Genomic DNA, 24,982 nt, shown 5'->3' with positions numbered 1-24,982 from the left:
TATTCTTTTTTTTAGTAAATACCTTTTCCTCTCCATACTTCTTGCTACCTCCATGGAAGCCTGTGTCCTCAGAAGGATTACCATTAACTGACCATTTTCTCTTCCACCTTCAATCTATCACCCACACTATAGCCAGAATTATATATTCATAAAACACAAATCTTGTTATTTTGCTTCTATTTAATTTTAGGGCATTTAAAATAATTCTAAATGCTACTCACAAACAGAAATCAAATTAACCTAATTCTGAAACACATGGCCTGATCCACTCTGGACCCCAGTTTATTATTAGCAATGATAATCCCACCATGTTTTTATATGGCTTTTATGTATAATGCAACACAGCTTCAGATGTTCCTTGATTTTATCTCCACACTTGCTTAACTAGTATAATACATATGGCCCTGAGTATAATGAGAGAGTGATACTTTCCTTCAAATAGCTCTTGAAGAATTCTTTCTAAACTTGTGAAAAATCTAACTACATTCCCTTAAACCTGCACTCTGATCAAGGGCAGAAATAACTACTTAGTTTATGGAAACAAAGACTTGACTTTTCCCGCAAATGAATTTTGTAATAAATTCTTATTTATATGTTTTAAATCCTCTACTGGATACATAGATCAGTGGAATTAAAATAATAATGTTTTCACATCAACACATTTTATAAGGGTTTCTCAAGGATATAAAAAGAAACAGGAAACATGAAACTTCCATGTTTCAAATTTCTTTATTCTTACTTATTATGGGAATTATACGGTTCATTAGAATTCGTTTTAAGATTCAGCAGAATCTGTTCTCTGGGTTGCTTTTCAAATACTTCCAAATAAATCAAATGCTACAAATGAGTTCTTTAGTCTGGTTTTCCTAAGGAATCTAAGAGGACAGGTCTAGAAAAGAACAGAAAGGTAACCTGTAATCTGTAATTCCTTTTTTTCCCTCTGCCTCAACCTCTAGTATAGCATTATACTTCTAGAATGTAGTTATTAAAGAAACACTGATATGGGTTACTTATCTAGGATTTATGTTTCTATCTGGGATAAAATCAGCAAGCAATCATGAATGGAATTCTAAAATTCCATGTTTTAAACTCCCATAAACTTACAGAAGCTATGTATTATAGGTTAATTCTTTTTTTTTTTTTTTTGCGGTACGCGGGCCTCCCACTGACGCGGCCCCTCCCGCTGCGGAGCACAGGCTCCAGACACGCAGGCCCAGCGGCCATGGCTCAGGGGCCCCGTCGCTCCGTGGCCTGTGGGATCCTCCCGGACCGGGGCACGAACCCGCGTCCCCTGCATCGGCAGGTGGACTCCTAACCACTGCGCCACCAGGGAAGCCCCCTTATAGATTAATTCTTAAATTATTCTTCAGACCATTAATTCAGCAGCCTTCTGAATAATCATTTCTTAATATTTATCATACCTGCTTCAGAAATGAATTCACGGAAGCACAGAGATTGGAAGTGTTTGAACTGTTGAACTATATTCAGAATCAGTACTGCTGTGACTTTTCACCTGTTTTCTCCATCAAGATCAAGCTGTTTTCAAATGTGAAATTGTTTTCAATATATTATTCAGAGACAGGAATAGAGTGAAACGAGAGAGGCATCCAGGGCACAAAATTTAATGAGGCATTCACTCATCAACCCCACATTTACATGACCCTAAAAGTACCAATGTAAATTCTGTGCCCTAGATGTCTTGCTTGTCACCTCCTAGTCCTAGCCCTGCCATTATTTCAGTATATTTGCAAATATCCCAAAGAAAACCTATCTTTTATCTCTCTCATTTCAACTAAGTAAAAAAAAATATTTTTTAGGAGGGGTACATTTTATACTTTGATTTAAAAGTTTAAGAAAGCATTAGCTATACGCATGTAATACTTCTTTAACTGCACTCAATAAGATTACCAAAATAACTATCCAGTATGTACATGGTGTTTGAGGACGTGAGGGAAGATACCATTTCTCATTTGCAGATTAACAGAGAAAATAACCGACCAAATTAATTCTAAGTCTTACATGGAATTTTGTATAATTAAATAACTTCAACTATTACAAAGACAATTGCATAAGCAAGAGAACCATTATTCCAAAATCTGGAAGGAAAAAACATTTCCTGGCTGAATTAATATAAGTAAACAATCTCATTTGCCTAAGGGTTCTGCCTCCCTTTTCTTTTTAAATTCTCAACCCAAAAGGAAAAACAAAACAGAATTCCAAATCACTGCCTTGAGGATTAGAATACATATAAACCACAAAGGTAATTAAGTAAAAATCCTAGAGTTTTAACTTCTATAGTAAAAGCACCAATTAAAACATAATCTCTTTCAATCTTGCTTATTAAAATTATTCTTACCAGATAAAGCAGAAAGGTGTGCAGCCCTGTTCCAAGCCCAACAGAAGACAAAATTCCTAAGCCTATCCAGTAGGCATACAAAAGAAACTGTTTCTCTATACGTTGCACATACTGAAAAACAAAAGGGATGAGGTGAAAACAAAATCAGAATTCTTAAGCAGAAATATGGTATTTATCAACTATAATAAAAATAAACCAACTAAGTTTCCAATAGGAAGAAAGTATTAAGATTAAAAGCTCCTTGAAGAGTCCAAATTCCTCTAATATGTGGTAGCAGAGATGGCAAAAAAAATCATGTAACTGGACTAAAGCTCACTTCTACATTTTAAAAGTCCTATTATTACAATGACATTTATACAAAAAATGCAAATTATTGATAACTATGAGAATAAAAAATTTAAAGATACTTAAAAGTTATAAAAATTTTGTTTAAGAAAGCATGATAGGGACTTCCCTGGTGGCGCAGTGGTTAAGAATCTGCCTGCCAATGCAGGGGACACGGGTTCGAGCCCTGGTCCAGGAGGATCCCACTTGCCGCGGAGCAACTAAGCCCGTGAGCCACAACTACTGCATTTATAAGTATAAAAACTTCTCTGATTAGAGGTAAACTGCTGCTCCTCCCCATTTTTATTTTTTTTAATTTATTTTTTAATTTTTCCCTCCCCATTTTTAATGCCATTTGTTGTTCTAATTTTACAGGCAATATATGTTTATTACAGACAACTAGAAAAACATAAAAGCATAAAATAAAAAACAATTACCCATAATCTCCACCCCCCCAGAGATAATCACCATCAGCATTTTGATGCATTTAGAGGTAAACTGCTCTAAAATATGAAATGATACCATTTTAGAACTATTTCCTAATAGAATACATTAACGTTTTGCAATTTTATCAAAAGTTATTAACAAAATGTCCTATTTTCCCTTCATTTATGCTGTACAGATGATAGGCAAGTGAACTTCCCCCCACTCTATACATATAAAACCTAACCTTCAATCTAGGATGAGTATATCAGCTTGGATGGATCATAGGAGTGTGTTACAAAAAATATGAAGACTTTGGTAGTGATTAAAGGATTCATGCTGCTTTGACTGAACACTGTTAGGAAAGTTACATTTAAATCCTTAAAGGTAAAAAGGAATGGTATATATCCAATATAAATGCTGAGCAGCCATGAACTACCACAAGAATATTTTTAATATTTGGCCTTAAAAGTAAGACATTAAGATACCAGTTATGAGATAAATTTTTTTAAAAAATCAATGAAATCCACAAAAGCTCCATTTTGAAACTGGGATTAGGGAAGGTACAAGAATAGAAACAGAGGTGCTGAACCTCTTACCTGTTGATGTGCTCCTTCAACATAATACGTAGCTATAAGCACAGCAAGCAGCAGTAAAAAAGACACCACAACGCTTTGACGATGCCATAATCTTAAAAACAAATTAAAAAAAATGAAATATGTCACAGTCTCAGTTTCAGGATTCATCACTCTCAAAACATTTCTTATTGAAGCAATTAGGTTACTTAGCTCAGCTTTAGAAGTTGTTCTTGCTGGATTGAGCGCTTTTGTTCTTAAACATTATGGTCTCTTGGGGGTACAGAAGGGGGTCAAGACCAGATACTTGGGTATAGAATCGAATTTCTTATTAGAAACCCCATTGTAGGGCCTTCCCTGGTGGCGCAATTGGTTAAGAATCTGCCTGCCAGTGCGGGGAACACGGGTTCGAGCCCTGGTTCAGAAGGATCCCACATGCCACAGAGCAACTAAGCCCGTGCGCCACAACTACTGAAGCCCCCGTGCCTAGAGCCCGTGCTCCGCAACAAGAGAAGCCACCACGATGAGAGGCCCACGCACGGCAGCGAAGAGTGGCTGCCACTCACCGCGACTAAAGAAAGCCTGCGCAGCAACGAGGACCCAGTGCAGCCATAAATAAATAAATAAATAAGCAAACATAAACAACTTTATAAAAAAAGAAAAAGAAATTCCATCATAGCCTTTCCCATACCCCAAAACTAATCTTTTATACATATCCCAACTTCTAATTGGGACAGGCATTATGATATAATGGAAAGGGCACTGGCCTTTAGTCAGAGGACTTGGATCAGAGTCTCTTAAGTACTGTACTTTGAGTAAGACACTCAACCAATCTGATTCTGTTTCTTGTTTTTAAAATCATGATGATCATATACTTATTTTACCTTCTTCATGGAATTGCTATAAGGATCAAATGAACTTAAAAAGTGTTACAGGGCTTCCCTGGTGGCGCAGTGGTTGAGAGTCTGCCTGCCGATGCAGGGGACATGGGTTTGTGCCCCGGTCCGGGAAGATCCCACATGCCGCGGAGCGGCTGGGCCCGTGAGCCATGGCCGCTGAGCCTGCGCGTCCGGAGCCTGTGCTCCGCAACGGGAGAGGCCACAACAGTGAGAGGCCCACGTACCGCAAAAAAAAAAAAAAAGTGTTACAAAATGCTTTATAAACTGTGAGCACATAAAAAGGTAAGATATTATTACAGATAACTTGGAAAAGTAAACCAGAAAATGATTAAGGCAAGTAAAAGTTCAACTTGCTCTTTACAATATCAGAAACAGGGCTTACAAGCACTAAATTTAAAGATCGAACACAATTTCCATGGCAGAGTCCTTTTTTATTGGCTCAAACTATCAGTAGTGCCACGTATCCTGAACCTTGACCTACTAAAGAATCAGTGTATTTAATGTACTCAGGCCTGATTTCTCCTGAAGGTAAAGCCAGAAGAAAAAACTTCTTGTTTTCAGTGCTCTCCTCTGCATAAAAGATTCAACATGAGACAAAGGTCAACTGTAACAATCCAGTGAACAAATAGCAACAAGTTTCCCTAATCTATTTTTCTTCAAACTACACATAAAAAGGAAAATAAGTATGTTCCTATAACATTCTAAATTTAATTAACCCATTTTGATAGAGCAGGTGGCAGGGAGACTGTTGAAGATTTCTAAAATTAGTAAATACGGTTTATATAAAAGGAAACGGAAGACTCTTTACCTTGAGGTCCATTCCTTCAAGATTACTAGGATTTCCAGAGAAAAATACTGCAAGGTAACGAGTGGCTGTCTCCACAGGACAATATTCTGCCTTTCTTCCCGATCCCTCCTCTTCTTTTCATTCACTGAAGAGGGATCTGAAAAACATTAGTGTAGAAGTTAAAACAGGATGCTCACTTTTTCCAGTTACTTTCATTATTCACCTACCTTCCCATCCCACATCTGAAGGACTGCATATAAACCTCAAAAAACAATCTGGTTCACATTGTGACAAGTCTAGGCTATGTCCTGCTGTTCTACTCTTACCATTATTTTTGGAGTTATTTTATTGTCAGGACACAAGTTTCTTTTCTTATACATTACTGGAATGCTAAATTAGCCCACTTTCTATGAAGGGCAATTTAGCACCATATCATAGAACAAAGTGGTTTAGAGCTCAAAACGTGAATGCAAACTACTTGGTTCCAAATCCTGGCACTGCCATCTAATAGTCATGTGATCTTGGGTAAGTTAATTACCCTTTCTATGCCTCAGTTTTCTCTTCTCTAAAATGAAGATAAAAATAGTACTTACTTTTTAGTGTTTTGTAAAGATTAAATGAGTTAATACATGTATGTATATGTGCAATTAAGGTTAGTTATTATTGGTAATAATAGTAACTCTCTCAGCATCATCTCTCGAAATTATAAATGCATATACCCTGTCACCTAATAATTCCATTTCTAAGAATGATTAGCTGTAAGGAGAAATGACTTTTGTACAAGTTTATTCAATACAGTGTTATGGGTTCTAGCAAAATATTATAAACAAATGTTACCAACAGAGGACAGAGGAGCTATTAAAATATGATAGACTTGTACAATGAAATACTAAGCAGCCATAACAAAGAATAAGTTCTTCATGTACAACCTCTAGGAAATATTAAGTAAAAAACCCCAAACAACACACACCATGGTACAGAATAGAAAGTGTGTCATTCTAACATTAATTTTAAATTCCAAAGGGGTGGGCAGTAGTGGAAGAATACATAAATGTATGTGCTTGTTGAAAGAAAGGAAAAAAAAAATAACATGCAAAAGCTCCTAATGGGATGAGACTACAATATATGCAATGTCTATTTCCAAATCCTGAAACTCCTGTTGAAACGATGCAAAACTTATTGACAACCAAAGTAACCCAAAAGTCAATAAGTGCTGCAAAATACGTTCTGCAAGGCAATGCAGTGATCAAATCAAACAAATGGAAACTACTACTTCAAATAGCTTGCAATTCTACTAATAGAAGAAAATTTCTATTATATAATATTACCATGCTGAAGTATTATTTGCAATGTGTTTGAGATGCCAAACGATTTAGAAGTTAAAAAGAAAACCATTACAATTAACAGAAAAGGAAAACCTTTCATTTTCTTTTAAACAGAAAAAGGGAAGTTCCTACTTAAATCATCTATATAATAGCTGTAATTTTCAGGGTAAATGTGTGAATAAGAGTCAAATATACTGAAATTCACCACAAATTCCTAGTTTGGTTAAAATATAAATTTATTTGTTTCAAACTAAAATTTAAAAATAAATCCACAATAATCACATTCTGACTTTTTGGATAATTATAAAATTAGGATTAGCGTAATAAGTAAATTTATAATCTACTTCTAAAGTTACAAAATAGCATGATAAAACTAAGTGCCAAACAAAGCCAAATAAATATTTACCACACCACAAGATTAAAAAATAATAATCTTGTACCTAGAACACTGCTGATGGCCAGGCTGCTTCTGCTATCGCTGTGAAAAATCCCCTCATAGGCCCTTATATACCCATAATTTAATTTACTATGAAGATGAAGCAAAAGATAATCAATCTTTTACAAGATTTATAAGAATTTTATGTATCCTATATTATTATATAAGATATTATTTTGTTAACAAAAGATAATAAATATTAGATATAATATATTTCTAATTTATTCCAATGAAAAAGATATCATTTAAACCCATAGATCTTCTCCCTCCAAACCACCATACTTCACCTGTGAAGTTTCCATTATATTGTTCCTTGTTCATTGCTACACGTCTCTGGTCACAATTTTTTCCATTCTCTGCCATTTCATAGATCAATAACTCTTGAGGAGCTAATAAAACAAAATAAAATCCAGTGATATGTTACATACTTCTGCTTTGCATCTGTGGCTGAATGAAACTGAATACAGAAACAACATGGGAATAATCCCCACATGCTATCTCAATAATGTGTTTATACCTTAATTTTCTCTTTTATAATCAAGATTTAATAATTTGTATAGAAACTGTAGTAGAAGTATTAAAAATATAAAAGCCATGTTGTTGTAATCCTTTTCCAAACAGTTATCCCAGTGATTTTCCAGATTAAAATTCGGAGGCAATTTGTCCACACAAGGATATAAAATACTAGCACCTTCAAGTACTGATAACCTATAAGGTCTAAAGTCTTTCTAATTCAAAATTGAATACCATACATACTACCTACACAAATTTTACCAATCTTTCTGTCCTTTTAGCATTACTTTAAAAAATGATTATATTATCAAACATGTCAAAAATGCTGACACACAGATCCAAGATCAATTTTATTTAGGAAACAATTCTGCTGAAAAAAAAAAAGATATGGGCACAGAAGGTGAAAAATGTTTAAGTTTAAGATAAGTTAAATGTACTCTTTATAGCATGATTCATATTACAGGTATAGGTATAAGATATAAATTTTTACTTTAATACCTGTATTACAACATATAAATTGTGCTGACATAATTATTCTACACGAAAACACCAGATTACCTGTGCAGGTATCATTCTTTCAGGTGCTGGTAAAGCAAATCTTTCTACTCAAAAAGCATATCACTTCAAAGTCTCAATGCTGAGTCCTCTGCATGTGCCATGAGTCCTGCTACTCTTATACTCAGCTGATTAGAATATGACATGGTCATGGGTTCAGTCTTCCTATGGTTTGTTAGCTGGAGCTATTTTATCTCTTGACTAAAATTCTAACCATATTTTAGGCCTCATAAAGGAAAATAAGTGAAAGACTATAAAGACAGAACAAAGAGCATACATTCATCACTCCAACAGAAGGTATCTCCTTTTAGACACAATCCATTTGTGGACACCTGTGTTTTGTTGCCTTCATTTCTCAATAAACAAATAAACATATTAGGAAATAAAGTATAGGTTTCCATTAGCACAGATGGATAGCCTGGAGCAGATGATTATAAGTCTAAAACCTAGATTTGCATACCAGATTTGCCACTAACTAGTTGTGTGACCTTAAGCAAGTCTCATTTTTTCTAGATCTTGATTCTCTGGATCTACAAAAGAAGGACAAAAATTCTCACTTTCACAGGATTAATGAGGATGAAAGAGTGTGTGTTTGGACATGCAAGGGTGTGTATGAAAAGATATAAATGAAAAGATATAAATGGCAATACATGGAAAGGGTAGGAGGTATCTGACACAGTAAACCTAGAAACTGTCTATACTAGAGAAACTACTTCATAGCACATGCCTCACTGCTACCATATCAGTGACGTCAGTGTCTTTCATTCAACACTCATTATAAAAGTTCTGGGGTCAGTAATGGGCACTGAAGATATAAATGTGAATAAGACAAGATCCTTCTCCTCGAGCAGGTCATAATCTGGTAGGGAAGCCAGATGAGCACAAGACTTCAATTATAATATAAAACAATGAAACAGATATACAGCAAATAACTTAGTGGGAAGAAAACAGGTTTTAGAATCTAACAGAACTGGATTCAAACCCAAACTTCACAAGTATCTATTTTGAGCTTTGGCAAGTTTCTAAATCTCCCTAAATATCACTTTCTTTAATTTGTAAAATAGAGATAACACGACACACAAAGGGTTACTCTGAGGATTAAATAATATAATGTACATAAAGTACTAGTATATTTTCCCACCTTTCTATATGAACTCAATATATACTGGTTTATAACGATGATAAGGAGAAAGAAAGTACAGGAAAAAGTATGGGAGCTCAGAGGGCAATACATTCAGAGTAGTACCAGAAGCTGAAATTTGATTCTGCAAATTTAAGTCAGAGTTCTGTGAAGATGTTTTCAAAAGACAAGCAATTACAAAAAAAGAAAGACGAAGATAAATTGTGAAACTCTATAAGATCAAAGCATCACAGTAAGTTCGCAAAATGTAAATCTATTCCACAAATCATGCTTTCTGGTTTTATTAATAAAATTAATAGAATATATTTGAAATTGACCATATGATAAAGGAGTTAAAGATTTTCCATCTTCCAATCATTCAACTTGAAGCCATACTTAAGTTCTGAAAACTGTGCGAACTCATATTCAGCCAAATTCTATAGGCAATTCATTTTAGAGATGAACAGCCCTTCACCTACATCACAATAAATAACATTTAATTACTCTGTGATGAAAAGATATAAGAAGGCACAAAAGAGCTTATGTGTTATGAAGAAAACACTCTAAAACCTTTCCCCTGCAAAACACTGATAATTGAGCTCATTTCCCCAGTTATACCCCTTCCCATAGTATCATCTTTAAGAGACGGAAAGAGTTTTATCCAAAACAACTTGGGTCCATTTAAGTTCTTACTTAATAAAAATGGTATTATGCAATTATTCAAAGATGTTTTTAAAGACATTTCAACAGGAATTTTTATTTGAGCAAATAATGTGTTCTTACACAATATGCTAAAAAAGAAAACAGTCTACAGACATTTCCTACTCAAAAAATTCTCTAGAAAAAAAGTCTGGAATTTTGTTTTGTAAGAAATAGCATAGGAGACTAAGTTATTTTCTTTTAATCCGTCTACTTCTTTACAAACAAAATAAATTCACAGTATAAAAAACAATTTTGGGGGGCTTCCCTGCAATGGTTAAGAATCTGCCTGCCAATGCAGGGGACATGGGTTCAATCCCTGGTCAGGGAAGATCCCACATGCTGTGGAGCAACTAAACCCATGCGCCACAACTACTGAGTCTGCAATCTAGAGCCCGTGAGCGACAACTACTGAGCCTATGTGCCACAGCTACTGAAGCCTGTGCGCCTAGAGCCTGTGCTCTGCAACAAGAGAAGTCACCACAATGAGAAGCCTGAGCACCGCAACAAAGAGTAGCCCCCGCTCACTGCAACTAGAGAAAGCCTGCACGCAGCAACAAAGACGCAACACAGCCAAAAATAAAAATAAAAATAAAATAGAGGAGGAACCAAGATGGCAGAGTAGAAGGACGTGCTCTCACTCCCTCTTGTGAGAACACCAGAATCACAACTAGCTGCTGGACAATCATTGACAGGAAGACACTGGAACTCACCAAAACAGATACCCCACATCCAAAGACAAAGGAGAAGCCACAATGAGACAGTAGGAGGGGCACAATCACAGTAAAATCAAATCCCATAACTGCTGGGTGGGTGACTCACAGACTGGAGAACACGTATACCACAGAAGTCCACCCACTGGAGTGAAGGTTCTGAGCCCCAAGTCAGGCTTCCCAACCTGGGGGTCAGGCAACGGGAGGAGGAATTCCTAGAGAATCAGACTTTGAAGCCTAGTGGGAATTGATTGCAGGACTTCAACAGGACTAGGGGAAACAGAGACTGCACTCTTGGAGGGCACACACAAAGCAGTGTGCGCATCGGGACCCAGGGGAAGGAGCAGTGACCCCAGGGGAGACTGAACCAGACCTACCTGCTAGTGTTGGAGGACCTCCTGCAGATGCAGGGGGTGGCTGTGGCTCAATGTGAAGACAAGGACACTGGCAGCAGAAGTTCTGGGAAGTACTCCTTGGCAAGAGCCCTTCCAGAGTCTGTCATTAGCCCCACCAAAGAGCCCAGGTAGGCTCCAGTGTTGGGTTGCCTCAGGCCAAACAACGAACAGGGAGGGAACCCAGCCCCACCCATCAACAGTCAAGTGGATTAAAGTTTTACTGAGCTCTGCCCACCAGAGCAACAGCCAGCTCTACCCACCACCAGTCTCTCCCATCAGGAAACTTCCACAAGCCTCTTAGATAGCCTCATCCACCAGACGGCAGACAGCAGAAGCAAGAACTACAATCCTGCAGCCTGTGGAACAAAAACCACATTCACAGAAAGACAGACAAGATGAAAAGGCAGAGGGCTATGTACCAGATGAAGGAACAAGATAAAACCCCAGAAAAACAACTAAATGAAGTGGAGATAGGCAACCTTCCAGAAAAAGAATTCAGAATAATGATATTGAAGATGATCCAGGACCTCAGAAAAAGAATGGAGGCAAAGATCGAGAAGATGCAAGAAATGTTTAACAAAGATCTAGAAGAATTAAAGAACAAACAAACAGAGATGAGTAATACAATAACTGAAATGAAAAATACACTAGAAGGAATCAATAGCAGAATAACTGAGGCAGAAGAATGCATAAGTGAACTGGAAGACAGAATGGTGGAATTCACTGCTGTGGAACAGAATAAAGAAAAAAGAATGAAAAGAAATGAAGGCAGCCTAAGAGACCTCTGGGACAACATTAAATGCAACAACATTTGCATTATACGGGTCCTAGAAGGAGAAGAGAGACAGAAAGGACCAGAGAAAATATCTGAAGAGATTATAGTTGAAAACTTCCCTATCATGGGAAAGGAAATAGCCACCCAAGTCCAGGAAGCACAGTGAGTCCCAGACAGGATAAAACCAAGGAGGAAACACGCTGAGACACATAGTAATCAAATTGGCAAAAATTAAAAGACAAAGAAAAATTATTGAAAGCAGCAAGGGAAAAACGAAAAATAACATACAACAGAACTCGCATAAGGTTAACAGCTGATTTCTCAGCAGAAACTCTGCAAGCCAGAAGGGGGTGGCATGATATACTTAGTGATGAAAGGGAAGGACCTACAACCAAGATTGCTCTGGCGGGCAAGGATCTCATTCAGATTCGATGGAGAAATCAAAAGCTTTACAGACAAGCAAAAGCTAAGAGAATTCAGCACCACCAAACCAGCTCTACAACAAATGCTAAAGGAACTTCTCTAAGTGGGAAACACAAGAGAAGAAAAGGACCTACAAAAACAAACCCAAAACAATTAAGAAAATGGTAATACGAACATACATATCGATTATTATTATTATTATATATCTTAAATGTGAATGGATTCAATGCTCCAACCTAAAGACACAGACTGGCTGAATGGATACAAAAACAAGACCCATATATATGCTGTCTACAAGAGACCCACTTCAGACCTAGGGACACATACAGACTGAAAGTGAGGGGATGGAAAAAGATATTCTATGCAAATGGAAATCAAAAGAAAGCTGGAGTAGCTATACACTCCTATCAGATAAAATAGACTTTAAAATAAAGAATGTTACAAGAGACAAGGAAGGACACTACATAATGATCAAGGGATCAATCCAAGAAGAAGATATGACAATTATAAATATATATGCACCCAACATAGGAGCACCGCAATACATAAGACAACCGCTAAGAGCCATAAAAGAGGAAATCGACAGTAACACAATAACAGTGGGGGACTTTAACACCTCACTTACACCAATAGACAGATCATCCAAAATTAAAATAAATAAGGAAACAGAAGCTTTAAATGACACAATAGACCAGATAGATTTAATTGATATTTATAGGACATTCCATCCAAAAACAGCAGATTACACTTTCTTCTCAAGTGCGCATGGAACATTCTCCAGAAAAGATAACATCTTGGGTCACAAATCAAGCCTCAGTAAATTTAAGAAAACTGAAATCATATCAAACATCTTTTCTGACCACAACGCTATGAGATTAGAAATCAATTACAGGGAAAAAAACGTAAAAAACACAAACACATGGAGGCTAAACAATACCTTCCTAAATAACTAAGAGATCACTGAAGAAATCAAAGAGGAAATCAAAATATACCTAGAGACAAATGACAATGAAAACACGATGATCCAAAACCTATGGGATGCAGCAAAAGCAGTATTAAGAGGGAAGTTTATAGCTATACAAGCCTACCTCAAGAAACAAGAAAAATCTCAAATAAACAATCTAACCTTACACCTAAAGGAACCAGAGAAAGAAGAACAAACAAAACCCAAAGTTAACAGAAGGAAAGAAATCATAAAGATCAGAGCAGAAATAAATGAAATACAAACAAAGAAATCAATAGCAAAGATCAATAAAGTAAAAGCTGGCTCTTTGAGAAGATAAACAAAATTGATAAACAATTAGCCGGACTCATCACAAAAAAGAGGGAGAGGACTCAAATCAATAAAATTAGAAATGAAAAAGGAGAAATTACAACAGACACTGCAGAAATAAAAAGCATCCTAAGAGACTACTACAAGCAATTCTATGCCAATAAAATGGACAACCTGGAAGAAATGGACAAATTCTTAGAAAGGTATAACTTTCCAAGACTGAACCATGAAGAAACAGAAAATATGAAAAGACCAATCACAAGTAATGAAATTGAAACTGTGATTACAAATCTTCCAACAAACAAAAGTCCAGGACCAAATGGCTTCACAGGTGAATTCTATCAAACATTTAGAGAAGAGCTAACACCCATCCTTCTCAAACACTTCCAAAAAAATTGCAGAGGAAGGAACACTCCCAATCTCATTCTATGAGGCCATCATCACCCCGATACCAAAACCAGACAAAGATACTACAAAAAAAGAAAATTATAGACCAATATCACTGATAAATATAAATTCAAAAATCCTCAACAGAATACTAGCAAACAGAATCCAACAACACATTAAAAGGATCATACACCATGATCAAGTGGAATTTATCCCAGGGATGAAAGGATTCTTCAATATACACAAATCAATCAATGTGATATACCATATTAACAAATTGAAGAATAAAAACCATATAATCATCTCAATAGATGCAGAAAAAGCTTTTGAAAAAATTCAACATCAATTTATGATAAAACCTCTCCAGAAAGTGGGCACAGAGGGAACCTACCTTAACACAATAAAGGCCGTATATGACAAACCCACAGCAAACATCATTCTCAAAGGAGAAAACCTGAAAGCATTTCCTCTAAGATCAGGAACGAGACAAGGATGTCCACTCTCACCACTTTTATTCAACATAGTTTTGGAAGTCCTAGCCACAGCAATCAGAGAAGAAAAAGAAATAAAAGGAATACAAATTGGAAAAGAAGAAGTAAAACTGTCACTGTTTGCAGATGACATGATACTATACATAGAAAATCCTAAGAAAACTACTAGAAAACTACTAAAGCTAATCAATGAATTTGGTAAAGTTGCAGGATACAAAATTAATGCACAGAAATTTCTTGCATTCCTATACACTAATGGTGAAAAATCTGAAAGAGAAATTAAGGAAACACTACCATTTACCACTGCTACAAAAAGAATAAAATACCTAGGAATAAACCTACCTAGGGAGACAAAAGACCTGTATGCAGAAAACTATAAGGCACTGATGAAATAAATTAAAGATGATACCAACAGATGGAGAGATATATCATGTTCTTGGATTGGAAGAATCAACATTGTGAAAATGACTACACTACCCAAAGCAATCTACAGATTCAATGCAATCTCTATCAAATTACCAATGGCATTGTTTACAGAAATAGAACAAATCATCTTAAAATTTGTATGGAGACACAAAAGACCCCGAATAGCCAAAGCAGTCTTGAGGGAAAAAAAACGGAGCTGGAGGAATCAGACTCCCTGACTTCAGACTATACTACCAATCTACAGTAATCAAGACAATATGGTACTGGCACAAAAACAGAAATATAGATCAATGGGACAAGATAGAAAGCCCAGAGATAAACCCACGTACCTATGGTCAACTAATCTAGGACAAAGGAGGCAAAGATATACAATGGAGAAAAGACAGTCTCTTCAATAAGTGGTGCTGGGAAAACTGGACAGCTACATGTGAAAGAATGAAATTAGAACACTCCCTAACACCATACACAAAAGTAAAGTCAAAATGGATTCTAGGCCTAAATGTAGGACCGGCCACTATAAAACTCTTAGAGGAAAACATAGGAAGAACACTCTATGACATAAATCACAGCAAGATCTTTTTTGATCCACCTCCTAGAGTAATGGAAATAGAAGCAAAAATAAACAAATGGGACCTAATGAAACGTCAAAGCTTTTGCACAGCAAAGGAAACCATAAACAAAACTAAAAGACAACCCTCAGAATGGGAGAAAATATTTGCAAACGAATCAACAGACAAAGGATTAATCTCCAAAACATATAAACAGCTCATGTAGCTCATATTAGAGAAACAAACAACGCAATCCAAAAATGGGCAGAAGGGGCTTCCCTGGTGGCACAGTGGTTGAGAATCTGCCTGCCGATGCAGGGGACACAGGTTCGTGCCCCGGTCCTGGAAGATCCCACATGCCGTGGAGTGGCTGGGCCCGTGAGCCATGGCTGCTGAGCCTGCGCGTCCGGAGCCTGTGCTCCGCAACGGGAAAGGCCACAACAGTGAGAGGCCTGCGTACTGCAAAAAAAAAAACCAAAAACAAAAATGGGCAGAAGACCTAAATAGACATTTCTCCAAAGAAGACATACAGATGGCCAAGAAGCACATGAAAAGTTGCTCAACATCACTAATTATTAGAGAAATGCAAATCAAAACTTCAATGAGGTATGACCTCACACCAGTTAGAACGGGCATCATCAGAAAATCTACAAACAACAAATGCTGGAGAGGGTGTGGAGAAAAGCGAACCCTCTTGCACTGTTGGTGGGAATGTAAATTGATATAGCCACTACGGAGAACAGTATGGAGGTTCCTTAAAAAACTAAAAATAGAATTACTGTATGACCCAGCAATCCCACTACTGGGCATATACCCAGAGAAAACCATAATTCAAAAAGACACATGCACCCCACTGTTCACTGCAGCACTATTTACAATAGCCAGGTCATGGACGCACCCTAAATGCCCATCGACAGACGAATGGATAAAGAAGTTGTGGTACATATATACAATGGAATATTACTCAGCCATAAAAAGGAACGAAATTGAGTCATTCGTTGAGACGTGGATGGATCTAGAGAGTGTCATACAGAGTGAAGTAAGTCAGAAAGAGAAAAAAGAAATATCGTATATTAACGCACGTATGTGGAACTAGAAAAATGGTACAGATGAACTGGTTTCCAGGGCAGAAGTTGAGACACAGATGTAGAGAACAAATGTATGGACACCAACGAGGGAAAATCACGGTGGGGTGGGGATGGTGGTGTGCTGAATTGGGCGATTGGGATTGACGTGTATACACTGATGTGTATAAAACTGATGACTAATAAGAACCTGCTGTATAAAAAAAAAAAACTAATACTAAACTTTCTTTGGGTTATTTGTATGGAAATATGTTAATGTAAATGTTTCAGACATTACATGAAATTCCTAAGGATCTTATATGTTCTGGTATAATGTTATAAGTCATAATTCTAATTATTACTTTAAAATGTATATCTCAGAAATAACTAAATATTACTTTAAAATGTATATCTCAGAAATAACTAAATAACTAAATAACTAAATTTCCTTGTCAACTGCATTATGAACTTCCATCAAATCTTTAACCGTGGTCATTTTTAAGTCTTTTGTCATTTACAGACAATTCTGGGTATACTCTGACGCTTTTGCAAAAATGTTCCTATAAAAGGGTTTCATCTTCAAGGAATTCATGGAAAAGACTCTGACAAGTACAGGTTTCTGGTAACTGACTATACTGCTGAACTGAATTAGTGAGCATTTTCAGAACTCTAATGGAAAACTGATGAATTCATAAAGATCAAGATAAAAAAAATTAATTACATGGGACTGAGTGAACTGATGAGGATGATTATAACTTTTGTGACTTTCTGTTTGAATAAAAAAATGTTAAAAAGAAAAAAAGAATGGATGTCGAATTTTATTAGAGGTGTCTTTTTTATTACTTTACTGTTTACTAACAGATTTCCCAATATTGACTACATTTCTACAAAATCAGTGTCATTTTTTATACTTTTAATGTAATGTGGGACTCCGTTTGATACTAATTTATATTTACATCAATATTCAAAAGTGACTGTTTTTAGTGCTATCTTTGCTAGATTTTATCAGTGTTATTGTGGCTTTATAAAGAGAACTGGAAAACTTTCTGTGTGAACTAGAACAACTTTAATAGCAGATCCTCTTGAAAATGGGAAAAAATTTACCCATGAAATAATGTGGGCCTGGAGCAATTTTTAAAGAAGTAGCTCTCTGGTAACTTTGTTTTGGCTTTCAAATTTATTTTGAAAATGGAGATAACCCAAAGGTATATCTGCGATTATTTACTTTTCTCATTCCGAATTTTATATTTCTGTATCATCCCTTTTTTCCTTTATTCAGCTAGCATAGTTTAGTCTACCGTTTTGGTTTTCCCTTCCAAAGAACCAGCTCTTATAATTTCTGACTATATTTTCCCTTTTAATATATTAATATCAGTGTTAACTTTATTAAGTCTGTTTTCCATAGGTTTATTTCATTGTTTCCTTTTTTTTTTTTTTTTTTTTTGCGGTACGCAAGTCTCTCACTGTTGTGGCCTCTCCCGTTGCAGAGCACAGGCTCTAGACGCGCAGGCTCAGCGGCCATGGCTCACTAGCCCAGCTGCTCCGCGACCGGGGCATGAACCCGTGTCCTCTGCATCGGCAGGCGGACTCTCAACCACTGCGCCACCAGGGAAGCCCTCATTGTTTCCTTTTAATACTCTTAAGTATTTAGTTTTTATTCTTTTTCAGTTATTCAAGATGTTTTCTCATAAATTTGGCTTTGGCCAACTCCCATAGACATGAATATACATTGATCTCATTATGTTATTTCCTAGATAATATGTAACTGTTTTCAAGTTCCTCTTTGATACAATAAAGTATCCAGAGTTGCAAAAAAATAATAAAATAAAATAAATTTAAAAATAAACAAATAAAAATAAAAAACAATTTTTGAAAAACTTTTGCCAATTTATAGCCCCACTCCCCTACAGAGAAGTTGGGGGTTGAGGCTGAAAGTTCCAACCTCTAATCATGCTTTGGTTTTTTTGGTGACTAGTCCCCATCCTGGAGGCAACTAGGGGCCGGACAAAAGTTGCCTCATTATAAAAGAAGATGTTCTTATCACTCACATTACTCAGGAAAACTACAAAGGATTTAGGAGCTTTGTGCCAGGAACTGGGACAAAGACCAAATATAGATTTCTTATAACACAATTACTCTGTAAGGAGAGAATATGCTAGTTATGGGCTGTATTGTACCCCTCCCCCATTCATATGCTGAAGCCCTAATCCCCAATGTGACTGTATTTATAGTTGGGGCCTTTAAGCAGGTAATTAAGGTTAAATGAGGTTCTAAGGGTGGGGCCCTAGTCAGATAGAACTGGTGTCCTTATAAGAGGAGAAAAGAGACACTCTCTCTGCATGCACACAAAGGAAAGGCCATGTGAGGACACAACAAGAAGGCAGCCATGTACAAGCCAGGAAGACAGCTAGCACCTTAATTTTGGACTTCCAGCACCCAGAACTGAGAACATAAATTCGGTGTCCCAAAGCTGCCAATATGTCTATTTGAGGGCCAAATCAGGGCAAGCAGCATTTCACCTGTACTCCACACTCCAAGACTGAATGCATCCACGCTATTCTAATTCTGTTCCCCTTCCCACCTGAAAGTAGTTTAACTTCTTTGGAGCTAAAAGAATCCTACCAACATCACTTACTAGTTGCATAGCCTTGGGTAAGTAATTTAAGCCTCTGCACTTGAGTTTATTTGTAAAATATCCCCATTCCTATTTTCATGCCATCCTTAAATGTCTTTTGTGTTGTTTTGGGGGACTCTCGGTTATTTATTTTCTCTACTTCAAAAAACAATTATACATAATTGTCCTGCACAGAGTCTGGCACATAGCAGGCACTTAATGTTAGCTTCTCCACACCCTTTCCATGAATGTCTCAATTTTCCAAAATAATCATAGTCAAAACTACCCAAGTGTTCCCTTACAGACATTTGTTTTCTGTATTTCTATACTATAGAAGAGACTGCACAACTGATTTCTACAGAAGCATCCACAGAAAAATCTTAGTTTATGTTGGATAACAAAAATAAGTTATTTTTCATCAATGCAAACAGTTTGAAAAGTACCAAAAGGACAATCTGTTAAAAATTATTGCAGGGTAGGGACTTCCCTGGTGGCGCAGTGGTTAAGAATCCGCCTGCCAATGCAGGGGACCCAGGGGCGATCCCTGGTCTGGGAAGATCCCACATGCCGCGGAGCAACAACTATCGAGCCTGCGCTCTAGAGCCCGTGTGCCACAACTACTGAAGCCCACAGGCCTAGAGCCCATGCTCTGCAACAAGAGAAGCCACTGCAATGAGAAGCCTGCACACTGCAACGAAGAGTAGCCCCCGCTCGCTGCAACTAGAGAAAGCCCACGTGCAGCAAGGACGACCCAACGCAGCCAAAAATAAATAAATTTATATTAAAAAAATTATTACAGGGTAAAAAAGCTCTAGCCAATGCAGGTAGGGTAAGAGGCAATAATCATTTTTAAGGAGAGCCACTTTTCACAGTTTAATGAGGTAGCATGAATTTTGGAAATTTGTTACTAAACGGTGTGAGTCAGATATGGGAATGAATCCAAAGTATTACTAGCCTGTTTAAAAGACTGAAATCTCCTCAAAAAGGAATCTAGCACATGACATATTTTGACATTCAATGCAGCCCTGTAGTGAGACTGTTGTAATATCAATTTGAACAGCATGCATCCAAGTTAGTTTTGTTTCTAAGAATGAAATTGTTGAAATAAACTCTATAGGTATGTGGATGGGATGAGAAGACAGAAATAGAAAAGAAGCATAACTCAAACATCAAATTATTTTCATTGTCAAGATATATCTAGATGCAAGAAATGCTTTAAAAGGCTGTAACCAGCAGATTTTAAATACAGCTGAAGCACTTAAAATCTAAGTTTGATATTAAAACATGTGGAGTTTTTTTGTTTGTTTCTGGCAGAAGTGCTCAGAAAATACTGCTAAAATCAGCTCACAAAGGTTCTTTGTAGGCTGTATATCCAGTGTGCTAAGACTATAATACTCCATTCATTTTAAACATTAGCTACCCTTGTAATGCAAAAACAATGTAAAAGTAAATTACTGTGAGTTCCCCAAAGCGACACAAAAAACATTTAAGGATGACATGAAAATGGCAATTCACTGAGTAATATGAGTTAATGGAGAATTGACCAAGATGAAAATAAAAACAAAATATAGTGAAGCCACTGATTCTAATTTTCTTCATCACTGAATTCCAAAATAAAATGAACAAACTTCCTTTTAAGAAAATCATGTATGGAATCCAAAAAAAAAAAAGGTTCCGATGAACCAAGAGGCAGGACAGGAATAAGGACGCAGATGTAGAGAACGGACTTGAGGACATGGGGAGGGGGAAGGGTAAGCTGGGATGAAGTGAGAGAGTGGCATGGACATATATACACTACCAAATGTAAAACAGATAGCTAGTGGGAAGCAGCCACATAGCACAGGGAGATCAGCTTGGTGCTTTGTGATCACCTAGAGGGATGGGATAGGGAGGGTGCGAGGGAGGGAGACGCAAGAGGGAAGAGATGTGGGGGCGTATGTATATGTATAGCTGATTCACTTTGTTATAAAGCAGAAACTAACACACCATTGTGGAGCAATTATACTCCAATAAAGATGTTAAAAAAAAAAGAAAATCATATGATTCTACTTTCTTGCAAAAATATCAAGTCAGCTTTCTCAATCATACAAGGCATATAAAGATATCCAACTTGAGAATATTATATCTTTCGGTAACCTTTCTTGCTTTCAGAGTGTGTGTCCTTGGTTGGATTATTTAGTACATTGAGTCACAGACTGTTCCAAAATAGCTGTAGATTTCCCGTAAAACCATTAAGAAACTGCAATTTATGCTTGGAAACTTAATAAATAAATACTGTAAGCGAAGAGTAATATATCTTGACCAGTGAGGTTTTGATATAGTTTTCTGCTTGTGCAGGAGTATAAAGACAAAGATAATTCCAACACCATGCACAGTATCAGAGTGATTATCAGATCATCTGGCTTTGAGAGCCAGAGAGTATCTATCACATGGTAGCAACAGTTTAACAATGTGTTCTCTGAAAAGTCATTATTTGAATGAGAATATATGAAAAACATTCCTTGAATCTTTCTGAACTTTCTAAAGCTTTGGGAAATTAAAAAGTTAAAATCCCAAGTTAGGTAACAAAAGAATTCAAAATCTCCATAAATCTCCTAATAATGGGTTAGCAGGTTATAAGTGTATATTTTTCTGGCCTAAAACGTCCCTCAACTTAATTAAGTGAAGTATAAAGTATACTCAACTCATCATAGTCTAACTGTTGAAAAAGGCCACTGTTCCAGATCTAACTTTTAATTAGATAAAATTTTAAGTAAAAATCCAAATTTTAGGGCTTCCCTGGTGGCAGAGTGGTTGAGAGTCCACCCGCCGATGCAGGGGACACGGGTTCATGCCCAGGTCCGGGAAGATCCCACATGCCGTGGAGCGGCTAGGCCTGTGAGCCACGGCTGCTGGGCCTGTGCATCTGGAGCCTGTGCCCCGCAACGGGAGAGGCCACAACAGTGAGAGGCCCGCGTACCACAAAAAAAAAAATCCAAATTTTAAAAAGATACAACCTGGAAGACACTTTAGGGACTCCCTTTTTGCAAGTCTGATAGGTTTTGGGGAAGGTTTCTTCATCTCTCACTTTTCAATATGTAAAAATATCTTATGTTCCTATGCGTAAAAACATGATTTTATTTTCACAGGGAAAATGCATAACTTGTGAAATTACAACTTGAAAAATCCCATTTTTCATTTTCTCTCAATCTACTTCTTAAATGTTCATTCAGTTTTTCATAACCAGTGCAATTTTAGCAAAACATTTTCATCAAAAAGATGGGCGAGTAAGAGTAAGGTCAAGAATTAAGGTAGTGGGCTTCCCTAGTGGCGCAGTGGTTAAAAATCCGGCTGCCAATGCAGGGGGACACGGGTTCGAACCCTGGTCCAGGAAGATGCCGCGGAGCAACTAAGCCCGTGCGCCACAACTACTGAGCCTGCACTCTAGAGCCCACGAGCCACAACTACTGAAGCCCGAGTGCCTAGAGCCCGTGCTCTGCAACAAGAGAAGCCACCGCAGTGAGAAGCCCGTGCCCCTCAACGAAGAGTAGCCCCCGCTCACCGTAACCAGAGAAAGCCCGCATGCAACAAAGACCCACCGCAGCCAAAAATAAACAAATAAATAAATATATAAAATTTTTAAAAAAGGTTGAAAATAAAAAAAAAAAGACAAAAGTCATTATTAGGGAAAGAGGACAATGATAAAAGGTTCAACTCACCAGGAAGATACAACAATTCTAAATTTGAATTCACCTAATAGAATATAGCATCAAAATTTACAACACAGGGGCTTCCCTGGTGGCGCAGTGGTTGAGAGTCCGCCTGCCGATGCAGCGGACATGGGTTCGTGCCCTGGTCCAGGAAGATCCCACATGCCGCAGAGCGGCTGGGCCCGTGAGCCATGGCCGCTGAGCCTGCACATCCGGAGCCTGTTCTCCGCAATGGTAGAGGCCACAACAGTGAGAGGCCCGCGTACCGGGGGGAAAAAAAATTACAACATAAAAATAGATAAAGATACACAGATATATGAATAAATCCAATATTATATTGGGAGATTTCAAAGCAACTGTTCATAACTGATATTTCAAGCAAACAAAAACAAGACATTCAATAAGATAGAAGATTTTAACAATAAAATTAAGAAATAAAATATAGGGGGGATATGTATAAAATTCAGCATCTGGCAATTAGCGAATACATATTTTTTCATAAGCCACTTATCATAATTAAGCCAAGAAATAAGTCACAACAAATTCCAAACAATGGGCATCACAGACCACATTCTCAACCCAGAAATTAGGTCAAACTTTAGCAACAAAAATGTAAGATTTGTACACAATTAGAAGTTAAGGCACACAGTTCTAAATAACTCGGGTCAAAATAAGAGAAAACTGAAAAATGCTCAGAACTACTAGAACTAATAAGTGAATTTTAGCAAGGTCACAGGTTAAAGGTCAAAATCAATACTCTATTATATACTTGGAAAACACAGAAAGTTGAATTTTTTTAAAGTTCATGTAGTCCCCAGATTGCAGTTTTATGAAAGATGCCAAAATATTCCTTGCATGGTCATTTCAACACAGGCTTTTGGCAGAAGTCTAAGGACATAATGTTAAATAGATATCTATGTCCACTTAGCAAACAACGAAAGAAATATTGAAGACAACATGTTGTAAGACTCACAAACCTCCTGAGATTTTTTTTTTTTTTTTTGCAGTACTAGGGCCTCTCACTGTTGTGGCCTCTCCTGCTGCGGAGCACAGGCTCCGGACGTGCAGGGTCAGCGGCCACAGCTCACGGGCCCAGCCTCTCCGCGGCAGTGGGATCTTCCCGGACCGGGGCACGAACCCGTGTTCCCTGCATCGGCAGGCAGACTCTCAACCACTGCGCCACCAGAGAAGCCCTACTGCGCCACCAGGGAAGCCCAGATCTTTTGTTTTCATTAATTCAGAAAGTATTTATTGATGTCACAATGTATATACTTGTTCTGCATGTGGCCTAGAAATAATCATGAATATCTCATCTTTAGATGATCCTTAGGTATTCATATATGATTTATATATCCATTTGGTTCTAAGGAAAAATTATGCTTACTGTCAATTCAATCTCTGAGGTATATAAATATGTGTGTGTGTGTGTATATATATATATATAAAATTCTGTTTTCAACTACTATTTTTATGAGATTTAGATTTTCACCTATACCAAGGGGAGGATATACAGTTAAAAAGAAAAAAATTCAATAAAAATATTTTGTGGGTCTAAAAAAAAAAGTTCATGTACTGAGAGGGACTTAGAGGTAAGTTTGACAAAATACATACAAGACCTATTCTAAAAAATTTTTTTAAAAGAAATCACAGAGGGCCTAAATAAATAGGAAAATACATATGTTCATCATTTGGAAGTCTCAATATTGTTACTATGTCAATTTCCCTCAAACCAATGTATAGCTTTAATGCAATCTCAACCAAAACTCAAGCAGGCTTTTTTTAAAAATTGAAAGTGACAAATGGATTCAAAATTATATGGAAATGCAAAGAATTTAGAATAGCTAAAACAATTTGGATAAGAAATAGAGGTGTAAGACTTGCACTAATTGATTTCAAGTCTTGCTTTACTTTAAAGCTACAGTAATCATGACAGTGTGGTTTTGGCAAAAGGATAGATACAGATCAATGGAACAGAACAGATAATACAGAAATAGACCCACATACATAGGGTCAATTACTTTTCTACAAAAGTACAAGGCAATTTAATGGTGAAAGGAATGTCTACTTCAACTGAACATTCTTATGAAAAAAGTGAACATTGACCCTCTCTCATATGTAACACCTGATTTGAAATGGATCACAGATCTAAATGCAAGAACTAAAACCATAAAG

The 24,982-nt window shown here is 36.9% G+C and overlaps 1 protein-coding gene across 5 annotated transcripts in view; it reads right to left on the bottom strand.

The window, feature by feature from the left end:
* The window catches only part of VMP1 (vacuole membrane protein 1), a 131,086-nt gene that overhangs the window by 98,248 nt on the left and 7,856 nt on the right, over window positions 1-24,982 (bottom strand). For all 5 annotated transcript variants that reach the window (XM_027087258.1, XM_027087254.1, XM_027087255.1 and 2 more), the window contains 4 exons: window positions 7,413-7,514; window positions 5,386-5,521; window positions 3,703-3,793; window positions 2,357-2,467 (listed from right to left, as the gene is read on the bottom strand). In XM_027087258.1, coding sequence (XP_026943059.1) covers window positions 2,357-2,467; window positions 3,703-3,793; window positions 5,386-5,521; window positions 7,413-7,488 — 414 coding nt within the window. In that variant the 5' untranslated portion in view covers window positions 7,489-7,514. Of the gene's footprint in view, window positions 1-2,356; window positions 2,468-3,702; window positions 3,794-5,385; window positions 5,522-7,412; window positions 7,515-24,982 lie in introns of those variants that run through there.

The sequence above is a fragment of the Aethalodelphis obliquidens genome, unplaced genomic scaffold (genome assembly GCF_003676395.1).
Source record: "Aethalodelphis obliquidens isolate GAN/ISIS:26980383/991018 unplaced genomic scaffold, ASM367639v1 scaffold58, whole genome shotgun sequence".
Taxonomy (NCBI): Eukaryota; Metazoa; Chordata; class Mammalia; order Artiodactyla; family Delphinidae; genus Aethalodelphis; species Aethalodelphis obliquidens.
This window is presented reverse-complemented; position numbering and strand designations above follow the sequence as displayed.